General features: G+C 49.6%; 1 protein-coding gene and 1 pseudogene across 1 annotated transcript in view; both read right to left on the bottom strand.

Moving 5' to 3' along the window:
• The window catches only part of POLE (DNA polymerase epsilon, catalytic subunit), a 54673-nt gene that overhangs the window by 8382 nt on the left and 29159 nt on the right, over positions 1–17132 (bottom strand). The window contains exons 27-41 of the mRNA XM_021073944.1: positions 13993–14095; positions 13445–13525; positions 13211–13333; positions 7381–7593; positions 6927–7136; positions 6531–6674; positions 4975–5115; positions 4616–4769; positions 4402–4508; positions 4056–4232; positions 3746–3969; positions 3382–3602; positions 2935–3139; positions 1493–1666; positions 479–604 (exon numbers count right to left, since the gene is read on the bottom strand). Coding sequence (XP_020929603.1) covers positions 479–604; positions 1493–1666; positions 2935–3139; positions 3382–3602; positions 3746–3969; positions 4056–4232; positions 4402–4508; positions 4616–4769; positions 4975–5115; positions 6531–6674; positions 6927–7136; positions 7381–7593; positions 13211–13333; positions 13445–13525; positions 13993–14095 — 2403 coding nt within the window. The remainder of the gene's footprint in view (positions 1–478; positions 605–1492; positions 1667–2934; positions 3140–3381; positions 3603–3745; positions 3970–4055; positions 4233–4401; positions 4509–4615; positions 4770–4974; positions 5116–6530; positions 6675–6926; positions 7137–7380; positions 7594–13210; positions 13334–13444; positions 13526–13992; positions 14096–17132) is intronic.
• LOC110256847 lies at positions 10556–12141 on the bottom strand (annotated as a pseudogene).

The raw sequence follows: 17132 nt of genomic DNA, 5'->3' as shown, positions 1-17132 counted from the left end.
GGGAAAATGATAAACATAATACTAAGGAGACATCTGGGAGTTCCATTGTGGCTCAGTGGTAACGAACCCAGCTAGTATCCATTAGGACTCGGGTTCGATCCCTGGGCTTGCCCAGTGGGTTAAGGATCCAGCATTGCTGTGAGCTATAGTGTAGGTCACAGACATAGCTTGGATCCTGCATTGCTGTGGCTGTGGCACAGCCCAGCAGCTACAGCTCTGATTTAACCCCTGGCCTGGGAACTTAAATATGCTGCAGATATGGACCTAAAAAAAGCAAAAAAAAAAAATCTATCTGCAGTGCTACACTCAGCAAAAAGATCTTCCAAAAGTGAAGGTGAAATAAAGGCTTTTTCAGATATCCAAAGCCAGAAAAAAATTGTTACTGACCAACCCATACTACGAGATATGTCAGCAGACAGTAAATAGCATTAGATAAGAACACAAGTGAAGGAATGAAGAGGACTAGGGGTGCTAACACCTGTTGGTGATGTACTCCACGTAGGCAAGGGCGTCTTCCACTCGCCGTTTCTTGGTGCAGAGGATGATGCGGTTGAAGTTGGCATAGACAACCGATGACCCCAGGCGCTTGAACTCAGCGATGAGCCTGTGAACCAAGTTCAAAGTCAACAGTCGGGACCCCACAAAGAAAACACCAGAAAATACTGCGAGAAAAAAGCTGACTGTCCTGAAGTAGAAAACACACTTAGAACCCAGAAGCCACAAAGAATGAAGTTCTGCATAGCAAAACCCCATCGTAAACAAAACCAAAGACAAAGAGTGAGGAAAAAACATGCAATGCGTATCACAGGAAAATGGCTAATTTTTACCTAGAAAAGTCAGACATATCAATGAGGGAAAAAAACAAACTACAGAAAAATGGGCCAAGGATATGAAAACAAAGTCCGATTTTGGGAGTTCCCTTTGTAGCTCAGTGGTAAGGAACCCAACTAGTTTCCATGAGGATGCAGGTTCAATCCCTGGCCTCACTCTGTAGGTTAAGGATCTAGTGTTGCCTTGAGCTGTGGTGTCAGCTGCAGATGTGGCTTGGATCTGGTGTTGCTGTAGCTGTAGAATAGCCTGGCAGCTGCAGCTCTGATTTGACCCCTAGCCTGGGAACTTCCATGTGCCATGGGTGCGGCCCTAAAAAAAAAACGAAAGTCCAATTTCATTGACAACAAGGACTGCAAATTAAGCGTATAAGAGATCACATCCCAAACCACTGGGCTGGCATTATGACCCACCGTGTTGGTAGGGACACGCCAATAGAACAATCAACTGCTGACACCAATCAACACCAATCATCGCTGATAGTACAACCAGTGGCGCAACCTTCTCAGGAGCCCCTTGATGGTATCAGTCGAATCAGCATTTCCTATCCAGGTAATCTGACAATATCTATCAGACCTGCAGTGTTGCTCCCTGGAGACCATCCTACAGATCCCAGAGGTGCCCACTTTCTGGTGTGGGGTCAGCATGGGCTGGCAGCACTCACTGAAGGAAGAGCTTCTTCATCATGCCATGGAGTGTGCGGTGCAGGGCAGGGTCGTGCAGCAGTGAGGACGGAGACCGCAGCCAGCGGTAGAAGTGCATCACCTGGTTGTCGGCGTAGACATTGCGGTACTGTGTGATCTCCTTCACCCAGCCCACCACCATGCTCTTCAGGATCCTGGAGAAGGGGGTTCAGAGGGCGCCCCACTGTTGTAGGCAGCAGCTCTTCCCCGCTGTGCTGTAGCCTCTGCACCCCCTGCCACACCGTCCAATTCTGTCACTCTCCCGCAGCCCCTGCCACCACTGCACTCAATCAACCCCAGCTTTTGTGCCTTCCCCACAGCTAGTGTTGGGATGGCGCTGAGCAGATGGGGCGTCCTTCAAGAAGGAACCTCGCTCTGCTGGGAGAACCAGGAACAGACTCCCAGCAGAGACCCGCAGGGCCCCTGCCCTCCTGCCTAACTGGCTGCTTCACCATGGCTGCACCTTGTGGAATCACCCGACGATTCTGCAACAGCATCACAAAGCCACCACTCGGTGTGACCATCCTACCACCTACTGTCTGACTCCACCACTTGTAGGGAGTGAACTGGCAATGTTGTGCCAATTTCTGCACAGCAAAGTGACCCATTCATACATATATATACATTCTATTTCTTATGTTATCTTCCATCATGTTCTATCCCAAGAGACTGGATATAGCTCCCTGTGCTGTACAGCAGGACCTCATCACTTATCCATTCTACAAGTAATAGTGTGCATCTATGAACTGTCCATTTCTCTGGCCAGTTGGCCCTGACCATACCATGCATGTCTTAACCCTTGAACCTTTCTTTCTAGCAGTCTCCTGGGCTGCAAGTCCTATCCTCCTCCTGTAAGAAGGCAACAGGAAAGTTCTGGAATTGCTAGACTTGCTTTTGAATGCCAACCCTTCCCTTCAGCTGCAGTATGACCACAGCATGGGGCCTCGGTTTCCTCATCTCTACAATGCGCGACAGCCATATCACCCAGGGGGACTGGGAAGAGCACTCGCGCTCCGTGCCACATCACCACTGCCTTCTCTCCTGAGACCCAAGCCCTATAACTCGCGCTACCTTCTGTGTGGCTTCAAACCACAGCAGATACTGGGATACCTGCTGTGCATCCCACGGCAATTCCCTGCAGGCACACCTCTGGCCATAGAAAGGGGGCCAGAATGCAGCACCTAGAACTGCCACCCATACCTGGAGGGTGGCAAAAGACAAGTGGGTTGAGGAAGGGGCCTGACCCTGTGTTGGTTTCTGACTAGTGACACTGTCTTAACTCTTAGTTTCCAAGACAAGGAGAAAGGTAAAAAGATTTCCTATTGCTCCTTCTAGGTGCCAAACTGTTGCTCTGCCTTTGGAGAAGAAAGGGCACAAGAACAAAAGATGAGGGATGAGCTCAGGGATGTAGGCTCCTGAGTACCTGAAGGTGCTAGAGCAGAGGGCCGTCTCGTCGTAGCTGGCGGGGGCACTGGCAGCCTGATTGCCCGTGATCATGTCCTCCAGGGAGGCCTGCTGGATCACGTCGAAGCTGACGCCCATGCTGTCAGCCCCCTCCATGTCATTGACGTGGTGAGACTGCAGGATGGTGTTGACGGCCAGGTTCTGAATGTCCAGCTCCACGCACACTGCACACAGACACCACTGCTTGTGCACTGACCCCTCCTGGCTAGAGCCCGACCCCAGGAAGCACCATCTCAGAACTATCACTGCCACCTGGGGCAGCCAACAAACAGCAAGCATTGAACTCAGGCTGATGGCAGACCCCACACCCACGGAGGCTGCCTGCAGGCCGCTCCCACCTACACGGAATGGCAACAAACAGTAGAAATACCAATATCTGATGTCCCCATGTGCCCTGCCCACACACCTGTGGAGTAACAGCCTGAACTGTTGATCTCCACAGGGGCCTGGTCATCGAACTCCATGACGAGCCGGTTGTCGTCGGCCTCCTTCCCACCCAGGTCAGGGCGAGAGGTGGGCGACAGCCAGAGCAGATGGTTGTGGCGCTGGAGGTGGCGAGCAAAGAAGAGATCGGAGCCGAAGGTAGATATGTCCTCAGGCAGATTCCCAACGGGGATGTGGAAGTACCTGCAGGGGAAGGGGCCAGCCCCAGGGGGACAGGGGGTTAGCCCCAGGAGAGGGACAACAACCAGGAAAGGCCAAGCTGCTACCAGAGACCATGAGGCCAGCAATAACTAAGATGGCCAGAAACACCCCTCTGCTCAGCGCACCTGCTCATCTCGAAGGCCTGTGACAGACAAGTGTCCAGGTTGAGGTAATGCCGGATCATGCGCCGGGCTCCATGGCGCTGCCAGTCCAGGACCCCGTAGCTGATCTTATCAGCTACATGGATAGGCACTAGCGGGAACTCCTCCAAGACGGGAACTTCACTAACTAGCCTCTTCATCTCCCAGTTGGACTGAATGGCAATGAGTGTGGGCCCCCGGCGCTCCTCCTGGGCACAGGGAAGTCAGCAGCTAGTTGGCGCCACCTGGGGAGGGGGCTGGGCTCCCAGGGCGGCAGGACCCTGATGGCGCTCACCTTGTACGCCAGCAGGAAGCGCTGGATGGCTCTGCAGATGATCTTTAGGTCGGTTTCAGCCCGAACTTCAAACGTGTGTTTGGAGGGGGGCAGGAGCTCGGGGCCCACTTTCTCCAGCAGGAGGCTGTGCTCAGCGGAGTACAAGGCGCTGAGGCTGGGCATCTGGTTGCTTCGCACCTGGACAACAAGGGCTGGGTCAGCCCCTCCCTGTGGGGACGGAGGCGGCAGCCCCGAGCTGCAGCCCCACTTCTACCTCAGGGGCTGAGGCTTCTGGAAACTAGGGGTGGGGACATGAGATTTTCCTGCCCAGGGAGGCTCTCCCCGCCGCCCCGACCCAGGAACTCACGGTATCCAACACAAACACAGAGGCTTTGCGCTGTGAGGGCACAAAGATGCCGAAGAGAGCCTTGTGGCCCTGCATGTGATGATACAGGTAGATGTGGCGGATGCTCCCTGCAAGGGGACACAGCCCGTCACTCAAGATGTGATGGGGGACATGGCCCGTTCCCCAACATGTACGGGAGTTGAGACCAAGCAAGGGCGGCGGTCACTTGCCATACCTGGTTCCAGGTAGTTGAACTGGGCCAGAGAGCGCATCTCCAGGTGCTCCAGGGCGAAGGTTTCTGCTTCCCAGCCTGAAAGGTGCCTCACCAGATGCTTATTGACCACACACACACAGCCCAGCTGCACCAGGGCCCGGAATAATAATGGGACCTGGAAGAGGGCGGACAGGGTGGTGGGAGGGCTGAGGGGGCAGGGCACGGCCCAAGGACATCTTGTGCAAACGCAAGGCTGAAATCCACCGTGTCTGTGGACAGAGCCCTTAGCACTGTGGCCAGCCTGTCTGTGCCCTCTGGGATTTTTTCCCACCACTCCGTCCAGCTGGATCCTTGCACAGCTCAGCTGGGAAAACGGTTACCTGGGTCTCGTACACGCCTTCAATGTCTGGTGCCGCCAGCTCAGTGTTGATCTCATTGATATGTTCTTGGTACATGTCCTCTGGCACCGAGTACTCGTAGAGGTTATAGACCATGTTGGAGCGAGGCAGGACCCGGTTCACCTGGTGATAAGATGGTTCACCCCATGACTAAATTAAGTGGTCATGTTTGTTACAACACACAGGCACACGCGCACGCACGCACTTAAACACATGTACATGCAACATCAAACAGGCCTAGGACTTCTGCAGCCCACAACCATGGAGTCAACACCCCTACAGTCCATCTCTCCCAATGAGTACAATCAGAAAGTCTGGACATAGCTTTGAGAAGCCACCTGAGGCTTCTAAAATACAGACAAGCTCTCACACTCTCAGGGGAAGGTGTTCCCGGCTTATTTTCCTCCATTCTCTCCTGGGTTTAACCTAAGGGTAGGGAAGCAAAAACTCGGAGAGAAGCTACGTCTTCGTGGACAGAAGACTGGGAGAGCCCCCCGGGAGCCAGACCAAGGAGTTTTGGGGAGGAGGGGGCAGGAGAAGGGGAAAATATCCTCCAGGGCAGGACGTTCTCCTACAAAGTTCCATCACAGCATGTCCAGGAAGCCACAGGAATTCCAGATCTTGATCTCCTGTCCTTCATCCTCCCTGTTCTCTTTCTAGATCCACGTTCTGCTGAATCTTCTGGTTGAAGCAAGTGTCATCTGCAGGAAGCCTCCTCAGCCGAGTTGTCACCCAAACATCCAAGTCTGATCTCAACTAGATGTCAACCTAAGTGATTCCTGGCACCAACCAAGAAATGTGCTCATTTGCTCGGTAAACAAGCTCGGCGTAGGGCTCACTGGGAGCTGGGACAGAGACCATACCGAGGCCCCGAGGATACCACAGCTGTGAGGAGGACCACGTACTGAAGGGTTCCATGTATGTGACATGTCCCAACCCACCACCTGGAGATAGAACGTGGACCAGTGCTTCCTGAGGGCCAGGAGACGGGAAAGACTGCTAAGGGGCACGGATTTCTTTTGGGGGTGATAAAAACGTTCTAAGAGTGACTGTGGAATGGCTACATAACTCAATATGCTAAAAGCCACTGAATCTTACACTATTTTTTTTTTTTTTTTTTTTTTTGTCTTTTTAGGGCCACACCTACACCATATGGAAGTTCCCAGGCTAGGGGTCAAATCAGAGCTGCAGGCACTGGCCTACACCACAGCTCATGGCAACACCAGATCCTCAACCCACTGAGCAAGGCTGAGGATAGAACTCACTTTCTTGTGGATACTAGTCATGTTTGTTACTGCTGAGCCACAACAGGAACTCCCCTAATTAACTTTTATGGCATCCTAAGAAGGTTCTCAGGAGATGGAGGCTCCAGAACACCTCGCTCAAGGTCACCAAACTCACCAGGTCTTTATATCTACAAAGCCCAAATCTTTATGTGGCCTCCGCCATCGTGGAGACATCCTCAGAGGCTGCACAGGCAGCTGACCCCAATGACCAGCAACACCAGCTGTCGTCCCCCCCGCCCCCACAGACCATACCTTCCGATAAGAAGGGCTCTCCTCCACCTTGGCCACCCGCTGGTTCACGTAGAAGACCCGGGGAATGTTCAGCTTGATGCAATACAGGTCACTGCTGATGACAGCCCACAGTCTGAACAAGCCAGCCTGGCTGGTCTCACTGATCTGAAGGGGAAACACAGACTGTACAGCCATGCAGGTCTCGCCTTGTCACAGAAAGCACTCAACTCCCAACGGCAGGCTGCTTCCCAAGTGGCCTCCAGCGCCAGCCCCTCACAGAGACACAAAGGTAAAGGCCTGCCCTTCCTACTCCTTCTGGCCCCGGCCCCCAGGATGGTGAGCTGACCAGATACCCCTTCTGTCAGCTGTGCTCCTGACCTTCAGGATGTCCCACCCACCACTGACCCCCGTCCACACCTGCACGATCTGCCATGGGAGGTCCAGAATGCTGCGAGCAGTTCTTCGGAAAAAGCCCCCTAGCCCTGTAGAGGGTCCCTCTCGGATGGCCCCAGGCCGTGGCACACCCTCTGCCACCTCCAGACGCCGCCTCTTCCTGTGAGCAAGGCGCTGTCGAGCCTGCAGCTGCCATTTCTTCTTGTGAAATCGGAGCCATACCAACCACTCTTCCTGGGACAGGGGCAGAACAGGTCAGGAGGAGAAGAAGACGGGAAATTCAACTGAGCACTCGGGAAAACAGAAACATCCTTCTGCAGCAAGCACACCTCCCAGCTGCTCTGGTAAGACCTGGGCTCATCTCGCCACCCATCTCTACTCGGCGGACTCCACAGGGAGACAGCTCGTTGTGACCCAGGCCTGACCAGGGTCCCCACTCCCTCCTCCACCCCACACCGGACTCCCCAAGCCTTCTCACCTGGGTGGTCCCGAGTGCTGGAGGCTGCCCCAAGATCTCCTGCCAGGGCACCATCAGCTCCAGGTCCTGCGACTCCTCCTGGCTCTCCCAGAGGATGCGCCTCCTCTTGGTGGCAACAGGAACCCCTGAGTGGAGCGGCCTTGAGAGGCCCAGGTCCTCCATGTCGGGAGTGCTGCAGCTCGGGGCCCCTTCCGAAGCCTGGGCCACGCCTACCTGCAAAGACCCAAAGGAGCCTTAAAACAGCAAGATCCCTCTCAATAAATTCCACTTCTGGAAATCCATCATAAGTGCATCCTCTGAATAAGATAAAGTACTTGTATGCAAACATTCATTTCCAGACTATTTTTAAATTTGTTTTTTGGGGGGCTGTACCTGTGGCAAGCAGAAGTTCCCAGGCCAGGGGTTCAACCTGCACCATAGCAGTGACAAGGTCAGACCCTTTACTAGGCCACCAGGGAACTCCCAGACTAATCTACTTTTAAACTTTTAATAGTGAAAAGGTCAGAAAGAAAATGTCACTCAGGTACAACCATTATGAAGCAAATGTTTACATTTTTCTGTGTTTGCTCCAGAACTTTCTTCTTTTCTTAAGAAATAAAATATTGGAGTTCCCGTCATGGCCCAGTGGAAATGAATCTGACTAGTATTCATGAGGATGCAGGTTAGATCCCTGGCCTCCCTCAGTTGGTTAAAGATCCGGAGTTGCTGTGGCTATGGTGTAGGCCAGTGGTTGTAGCTCTGATTCGACCTCTAGCCTAGGAACCTCCATATGCCAAGGGTGCAGCCCTAAAAAGACAAAATAAATTAATAAGTAAATAAAATATTGTAAAGCATAGGTAAAGGGCCCCTCCATTCTCCCTGCCAGTTCCCCAGGCACAGGGCCTACCACTCCCCATACATTTCGTACTTTTACTCCATATCCATAAACAACAAATACCATTGCTTTAGGCTGTGAGCTGTGGTGTAGCTTGCAGACTCGGCTCGGATCCCGAGTTGTGGCTGTGGCTGTGGCTGTGGCTGGTGGCTACAGCTCTGATTAGACCCCTAGCCTGGGAACCTCCATGTGCCACCGGTGCGGTCTTAGAAAAACCAAAAAAAAAAAAAAAAAGTGGAGGCACATGCTGCACATTCTACTGCAGCTTGCTCTTTTTTTTAGGGCTGAACCTGTGGCACATGGAAGTTCCCAGGCCAGGGGTCCAATTGGAGCTGTAGCTGCCAGCCCACACCACCGCTCACAGCAATGCCAGATCCCTAACTCACTGAGCGAGGCCAGAGATCAAACTCAGATCCTCATGGATACTGGTTGGGTTTGCTATGACTGAGCCACAATGGGAACTCCAACAGTTCAATTTTTTTAATGGTTATAATTCAATTCAATTTTTCTATTTCTTCTTAGGTCAGTTTGAATAATTCTTTTTAAGGATACTGTTCATTCCACCTAAGTTTTTCAATTGTTTAGGTAAGGTAATTCTTTATATATTTTTTTAGGCTTCCCTATATCTGCAATGATAATCTGTTTTCATTAAAACAAAAGCCAGGAGTTCCCGTCCTGGCTCAGTGGTTGACGAATCTGATTAGGAACCATGAGGTTGCGGGTTCGATCCCTGGCCTTGCTCAGTGGGTTAAGGATCCGGCGTTGCCATGAGCTGTGGTGTAGGTTGCAGACGCAGCTCAGATCCCGCATGGCTGTGGCTCTGACGTAGTCCAGCGGCTACAGCTCCGATTCGACCCCTAGCCTGGGAATCTCCTTATGCCACAGGAGCAGCCCAAGAAAAATGGCAAAAAGACAAAAAACAACAACAACAACAAAAAACAAAAGCCAAAATTTCTATCTTGACAAACATCTGTCTATTTCATCAGTTTTCTCAAAGACCAAGGTTTTGGTTTTACTGTTTGCTTCATTCATTGCTGCTCTTGCCATTTTAACTCCTTTCTTTCTACTTTCTTTTTTCTTTTTTTTAGAGGGACTGGTTCTTTATTTCAAAAAGACACATCAATTTTCAGTATGAAAACAGTTACATTATTGGTTTTTCATTCTCCCAATTGGCCCCCAAAGAGACCACAAAGAAGAGTACATTTTTTTTTTTTTTTTTTTTTTTTTTTTTGTCTTTTTGCTATTTCTTTGGCCGCTCCTGCGGCATATGGAGGTTCCCAGGCTAGGGGTCCAATCGGAGCTGTAGCTGCCAGCCTACACCAGAGCCACAGCAACACAGGATCCGAGCCGCGTCTGCAACCTACACCACAGCTCACGGCAACGCCGGATCGTTAACCCACTGAGCAAGGGCAGGGACCGAACCCGCAACCTCATGGTTCCTAGTCGGATTCGTTAACCACTGCGCCACGATGGGAACTCCAGAAGAGTACATTTTAAGCCAATTAAGCTACAGGATGCACACCTAACATCCCTCACCAAAGGCGGGGGCGGTGGGCAGAATTGTGTAGGGAAAGATATTTTAAGCGCTCAACACATTGCCAGCTCAGACTGTAGAGAGCTCACAGCCAGATGGGGTGACTAGTGTGCCCCAACCCCAAAGAAGCGAAGTTTCAAAATAATATAAAATTCAAAAACAGTTTTGTACATAAGCCTTTCAGGATTTTTCTAGCATTAACTGACACAAAGCACAATGAGATGGCACTTTTATAAGAGACAGCAGCTTAGACCCAGAAAAGGGTGATAAGACGAGTTTCATAGGGCGAAATCAGTGGCAAAACATAATTTTCTTTCTTTCAAGGAGAGAGGAGGGCAAATAAGTGGTCACCTCGACATAGGGGCACATGATCCATTCTCTGAGCATCTGGGAACAGGATAGAGGATTTGGTCTCATCATCTTAATTTGTTTGGTCACTTCTGATGAAAAACAAAAGTAAAGTGGCCCAAAGATACTGTGAAGCTGAAAACCTGAACAGCACTTTTTTTTTTTTTTTTTTTGGCTAACCCCTAGAATCACCTTTCCAGTTTGGTGGGTACTTTTTTTGTCTCTTTAGGGCTGCACCTATGGCATATGGAGATTCCCAGGCTACGGGTCTAGTTGGAGCTGTAGCTGCCGACCTATGCCAAAGTCACAGCAACACCAGATCTGCGCCTTGTCTTCGACCTACACCACAGCTCACAGCAACGCCGGATCCTTAACCCACTGAGCGAGGCCAGGGATCAAACCTGCAACCTCATGGTTCCGAGTCAGATTCGTCAACCACTGAGCCGTGGAGTTCACGGCTACTTGGTGGGTACTTTTTACAGAGCAATGAGGTTTCCCATAATGAAGTCTTTCTCTGGGCTGTTTGGCTCTCAGTAAGGGAGGCCCATACCATTATCCTTCCTCTATAGAGAGGGCAATACGCATTAAGCTGAAAAGTTACCTTCCAAAAGTGAGAAAGGGATTAGACTGCTGCTTCAAACTTGTGGAATTATCTGGAATGTTTTTTACAAATGGTTGCTACATCAACAACAAAAAAGGTAATTACAAAATGTGACATCACAGCATGCTTCAAAGACACTTTGCATTGTGCTCACGTTCCATTAAATGTTGTTCCCAAAGGAGCTCAGCCTCTAGCCCAATTGGAATCTCTCAGGAGAGGCAGAGACAGTTTGGTGAAAAGGGCAAAGGGGTGGGGGTGGGGGTGGGAGAGGTGATTAAAGGAGAAAGCAGCCTTCCAATTAAAGATCAGCCCTCAGTTTAAAGGTCAGCTTCAGGCAGGCTGGCCTCAGGCGGGGTCAGGGTCAGAGGAAGGAGCAGCGGCAGGGCGGGCCTGGGGTGCTCTACATCTCATTCAGGGCAAACAGTCTGGTCCAGCATCCGTTGTGTACAGAAGTGCTCCTCCTTGGTGCATTTCAGTTTATATTCCAAATCAACTGTTTTTTCCAGCTTGGCTACTGATTTCTCAGCAAATTCAGCACAGGTCTCTGCCTCCTTGAGTCTTTCAGTAAGAATCTTTATCTCTTCCTCAGATTTGTTTTTTTTTTTTTGAGAGCGCTTTTCTTCAGCAGTACTCAGACACTTCAGATTCTGGTCCATCAGTCTGATCTGCTCAGACTGATTACCTCTTGGCAACGGGACTCTGCCAGCTCAGCTCACTCCTCTGTGCGTTCCAAGTCTCCCTCAATAATCACCAACTCCCAAGCCACCTCTTTATACTTCCTATACGCCTCTTCTGCAATGTGCTTAGCTTGAGGTGGATTTCCTGGAGTTTCATTTTTTCCTCCCCTTTTAAGGCTCAGTTTTCAATAACTTTCATACCTCTCTCGTTCTCATCAGCAGCTATCTTGGCTTCCTCCAGCTTTTGTAGGACAGTGGCCAGGTGCTCTTGAGCACGGTCCAGCTCCTCTTCAACCAGCTGGATCCTACAGTTCAAGGAGGCCACCTCAGCCTCAGCCCGTTCCCAGGCCCGCCTTTCTCTCTCCACTTCCCGCTGGAGGCACTTAGACCTCTACTCTGCATCATCGACCTGCTGCTATAGAACCTGGATCTCGAGCTTCACTGCCTTGATGGTGGTGATTCTGGCCAAGGTGTCCACCCAGCTCCTGCTTGAGCTTGAGTTCCTGCCTCCTCCACATGGTGCTGTAGCCTTTTCTACTTTCTTGGTTTACTGCTGTTCTCCAGTTCCTCAACTGGAAGCTTAGCTCACTTAACTTTCTGTTGGTTTTTCTTTTCTACTATATGCAATTAAATAGATAAGTTACATATAAAAACTCTTTAGCTGCCTCCTACAAATTTTGATGGTATTTTCCTTTTTTTTTTTTTTTTTTTGCTTTTTAGGGTTGCACCCACGGCATATGGAGATTCCCAGGCTAGGGGTCGAATCAGAGCTACAGCTTCCGGCCTACACCACAGCCACAGCCACATCAGATCCGAGCCGCATCTGCGACCTACACCACAGCTCACAGCAATGCCAGATCCTTAACCCACTGAGCGAGGCCAGGGATCGAACCTGCATCCTCATGGATGTTAGATTCATTTCCACTGCTCCACAATGGGAACTCCTCTGATAGTATTTTCATTCAGTAATTCATTTCTAATTTCCATCGTCATCACTTTTTTTTTTTTGTCTTTTTAGGGCCACACCTGCAGCATATGGAAGTTTCCAGGCTAGGGGTCGAATCAGAGTTATAGCTGCTGACCTACACCACAGCTCACGGCAACACCGGATCCTTAACCCACTGAGCGAAGCCAGGGATCGAACCCACAACCTCATGGTTCCCAGTTGGATTCATTTCCGCTGCACCACGACGGGAACTCCCACTTATTTTATTTTTTGCCTGGTCTTATGTTTAGGTGTTCTTGAAAAGAAGGTGTATTATCTGAGCACAAGGTTCTATTAACTAAATCTAGTTAGCAACTGTGTCATTCCAACCTTGCATATTTTTACTAGTTTTTGGACTGGTTGCTCCAAAAATTGAGGAAGATGTGTTAAAATTCCATGGAGTTCCAGTTGTGGCTCTGTGGTAACCAACCAGACTAGTATCCACGAGGATACGAGTTCAATCCCTGGCCTTGCTCCTTGTGGGTTAAGGATCCGGTGATGCCAAGAGCTGTGGTGTAGGTCGCAGATGTGGCTCAGATCTGGCGTTGCTGTGGCTGTGGTGTAGGCCATCAACTAGAGCTCTGATTCGCCAGCTAGCCTGGGAACTCCCATATGCTACAAGTGAGGCCCTAAAAAAGACAAAAAAAAAAAAAAAAAAAAAAAAAGAGAGAGAGAGAAAGAAAACAAAAAAGAAAAACATTCCATATGCTAGAATGGAAGCCTCCAAAATCATGGAGGCTCTGTGTGCCCCAGCGGTCCTACCCAGCCTCAGCTGTCACAACCTCTGCTATCCTGGGCCAGGCCCCCTCACCTGTCTCTTGCCCTCCAGGACGAAGAGCTCACTGATCTTCTTTTGCTTGTAGACATCATTCTTCTCCAGCAGTTTTTTGTGCAGCCAGTCAGGGTGTTTGACACGTGGTACTGGGTTCTTCACCTGCATGAAGGGGACACTTATCACTTGTCTGACAGCTAGTCTGGGCCTGGCCCAGGTTTCTGAGGCTTTTACATCACACTGGGCCCTGTTCCCACTGGCTCTCCAGCTCACCTGCTGCAGAGCCGCAGGGATTGTGATGATCTTCTGGATGGCGCTCCCCAGCCGCTCGATGTAGTAGTCCCAGTCCAGGATCTGAGTGTGCAGGAGGCCAGCACCAACAGGGTGCGCGTGAGAGACAAGCAGCAGCAGCGTGCTTCACTCTGCAACGCACTGTGCTGAATAAGCCTTCATGTGTCTTACTTAACCCTCTTAGAAATTCTATGCCAACAGGCGCCTGTTTCAGAGGAGGAAGCTGAGGTGGAGAGGGTAAATGATCCTCCCAGGATCAGAGGTGGGCAGGCCAGCACTTAGAACCCTGGGCCAGACCCCAAGCTTTAGTCCATCCAAGAGCACAGGGCAAGGGCCTCGCTGGCACCTAGTGTCTCCAGTTTTGCCCTAAGGTGTACAACTATTTCCTTCATTCTTTACATAATAGAAAGGAGGAAATTAAGAGTGAAGTATGGAAACAAAAAAGGTGACCTAAGTCAGGGATACTCTGCCCTGTTGAGTTTTCCTTCGAAACTTCTGGGAGTAGAAAAAACAAAAAAACCAGCACTCACTGTCCGAATATCAAAGTCTTGAAGGGAAGAACTCTTAAGCCATTTCCGGAGAAAGTGCTTCCTCACCGTGGGCTCTGCCTGGAAAATGGCGAGTGGAATGGCCCTGGGTAAGAAGAGACACAAACTCACAAATGTGAAAATCTCCCTAAATCCAATCATAGTGTTGATACCAAGTATTTTATGTGAAATAAGTACTTACAACCTACTTTATGACCTTTTTTTTTTTTTGTCTTTCTAGGTGGCATATGGAAGTTCCCAGGCTAGTGGTCAAATCAGAGCTGCAGCTGCCAGCCACAGCCACAGCAACGCCGGATCCCTAACATGCTGAGCAAGGCCAGGGATCAAACCCGAGTCCTCACGGATACTGGTCAGGTTCATTACTGCACAGCCATAATGGAAACTCCTGTAACCTATGTTTTTATTGAATGTAGTTATTTTGTATAATAAACTGTACCTACATCTGACATTTATCATACTTAATAATTACATAATACGTCACCATATTAAAATATCATGGTTTAACACCTCCCCATCATTGGCCATCTGGTCTGTTGTATTTGGCCACTGTTTACAGAGCTGTTACAAACATCCTTACACAAATTATATATTCATGAGCATGCATATAATAAAACATTAAAAACATGTTATTCATTGAGTAAAATACAGAGTCCACCTGCTCTCCTGAAAGATGAAGCCAGTTTTCACATCACTAGCAAAGCAATAAGGCAACTGTCACTACTCCTTTCCTTCACTAGAGGCAGTATTTGTTATCACGAAGTTATGAGGAAACTTAGAAAGACACCTGGGCACCCACCATCCAGGGCTCTCAAACTGGCACTGTCATTTTTATATCATGGATGAAAAAGTAAAAATAAGGATGAAGTCCTCTGTGCAGCTCCCCTGACCTTCCTCATACAGAAGTAAACAGTCTTTATCTTGGTGTTTATCAATCCAGGCATGCTTTTACAGCAGTTATGTGTGCACGTCCCATGTGTGTAAACTTAAACAGATGGAAGTGCACTCTGTGTGTTGTCCTGCAGTCTGCCTTTCCTGTTCAAATGTTTCAAGCTCTATCAGTGTAGTGACAGCCTTGATTCAATCATCCCAACACCTGAAGACCATTTTATTGCATAAGAAATACATTCCTCCATTTTCTGGCTGATGGACACTTTTGCGTCCCTAGACTTTGCTTTTAAACACCATGTAAACACACACGGGAAGCTACGTGGGGGCAGGTTCACTGACGTGTTCAGCTACGGGGGTAAACTGGGGGTCTGTTACTCCATCATGCACTGTTGGTTTCTCTCCAAAGTGATTGTCATCCACACTCCCACACACACTGTGTGAGCGCTAGTCTCCATGGTCACCAACAACTGGTATCATCAGACTCTTCATTTCCAATCAAGAGGCATTTTTAAAATCTGCATTTCTTGATTACTATGAGTCTGAACATCTCTGCATGTGCCAGCCATCGATTTCTTCATTTTTGAACTGCCCATTCATATCTGTTGCCCACTTTTTCTTTCGGTTGTTTGCCTTTTTCTTACTGACATATAGGAATTCTTTTTTTTTTTTTTTTTTCTTTTTTGTCTTTTTTAGGGCCACACCTGCAGCATTAGGAAGGTCCCAGGCTAGGGGTCAAATTGGAGCCACAGCTGCTGGCCTACACCACAGCCACAGAACTCGGGATCCAAGTTGAATCTGCAACCTACACCATAGCTCCTGGCAATGCCAGATCCTTTAACCCACTGAGTGAGGCCAGGGATTGAACCCGAATCCTCATGGATACTAGTTGGGGTTCATTACTGCTGCACCACAATGGGAACTCTGACACAGGAATTCTTTATTTTACTCTATCATCTATTTTAACCTCACATCAAATTCCTTCTTTTCGTTATGACTTTTTTTTTTTCTTTTTGCCTTTTTCTAGAGCCGCTCCTGTGGCATATGGAGGTTCCCAGGCTAGGGGTTGAATCGGAGCTGTAGCCCCCAGCCTACGCCAGAGCCACAGCAACGCAGGATCCGAGCCGTGTCTGCGACCTACACCACAGCTCACGGCAACACCGGATCCTTAACCCACTGAGCGAGGCCAGGGATCGAACACACAACCCCGTGGTTCCTAGTTGGATTCGTTAACCACTGCGCCACAACGGGAACTCCTTGTTATGACTCTTTTTAAGAAAAACTTTTGATGTGTTTCATTGACTTCTTTCTTCAAGCCTTTCTAGCATAGGTAAGGACACTGATTACTGAAGTTTCAGGCTCTACAGTTATTTACTGCTGTATTATGAACATTGGGTTGAAACAATAACCAATAACCATTTCTTGTTCAGGAGTCTATAATTTGGGTGATCTCTTCAAGTCACTGGTATAGCTGCAGTGGCCTCCCTTATGGGCATGGCAGTTGGTGCTATCAGCTGGGCCTCCCGCACTTGAGCTCTCAGGCTTCCTGGCCTAGAACTCCTTCTGCCCACCATCTCTTGGCCATGCCAGGCAGCAAGAGAAGAGGGCAAGAGCAGAACTGCAAGGTCTTTTGGGACCAGAGCTCAGCAATTGCATGTTACTTCTGCCATATTCTACTGGTCACAGCAAGTCGCAGGGCCACCTCACCGGAGGAGCAGCAAGACCCTGATTACAAGAATAGTGCACCACTGCCGAGGCTGTCTTTGAGTTTCTCTTGATGGAATTTAGTACTACTTTCCTGCGTTTGCCCACAGGCCACTCTAGTCCTGGAGTTCTTGGCAGGAAGCTCTGCCACAGTCACACACTCACAGGCAGGTTTGAGTTCTTTCATTCTACACACCATCAATGGGAAAGACTGTGGCTTTGATACACTGTACTTTCCTCTTTCATTCATGAAGCCCATGCAACACTCAAGTGGCCGAAGGAGCACTGGTGACACAACTGTCCTAGGGACCCTGGAGTTTCCAGAATCAGGCCTGGAAGCTGCTATTTGATGGCAGCTTTGCCGTTGCTCTTGAAAAGTTCCAGAAGCTGGAGGACATTTCCTTCTGTCGTAAAGGGGGTTGGCAGGCATGTCACTGGTGGTGCAAAGAAGCCTCAGATGCTGGAGCATTCTGTGAGGCTCCCCAGTGCAACCTCTCCAGCCAAGCTGGCGTCTCTCTCCTCGAGGGTGTGAG

The sequence above is a fragment of the Sus scrofa genome, chromosome 14 (assembly GCF_000003025.6).
Source record: "Sus scrofa isolate TJ Tabasco breed Duroc chromosome 14, Sscrofa11.1, whole genome shotgun sequence".
Lineage (NCBI taxonomy): Eukaryota > Metazoa > Chordata > Mammalia > Artiodactyla > Suidae > Sus > Sus scrofa.
Note: the sequence above shows the minus strand (reverse complement) of the source record. Positions and strands in the feature narration are given on the sequence as shown.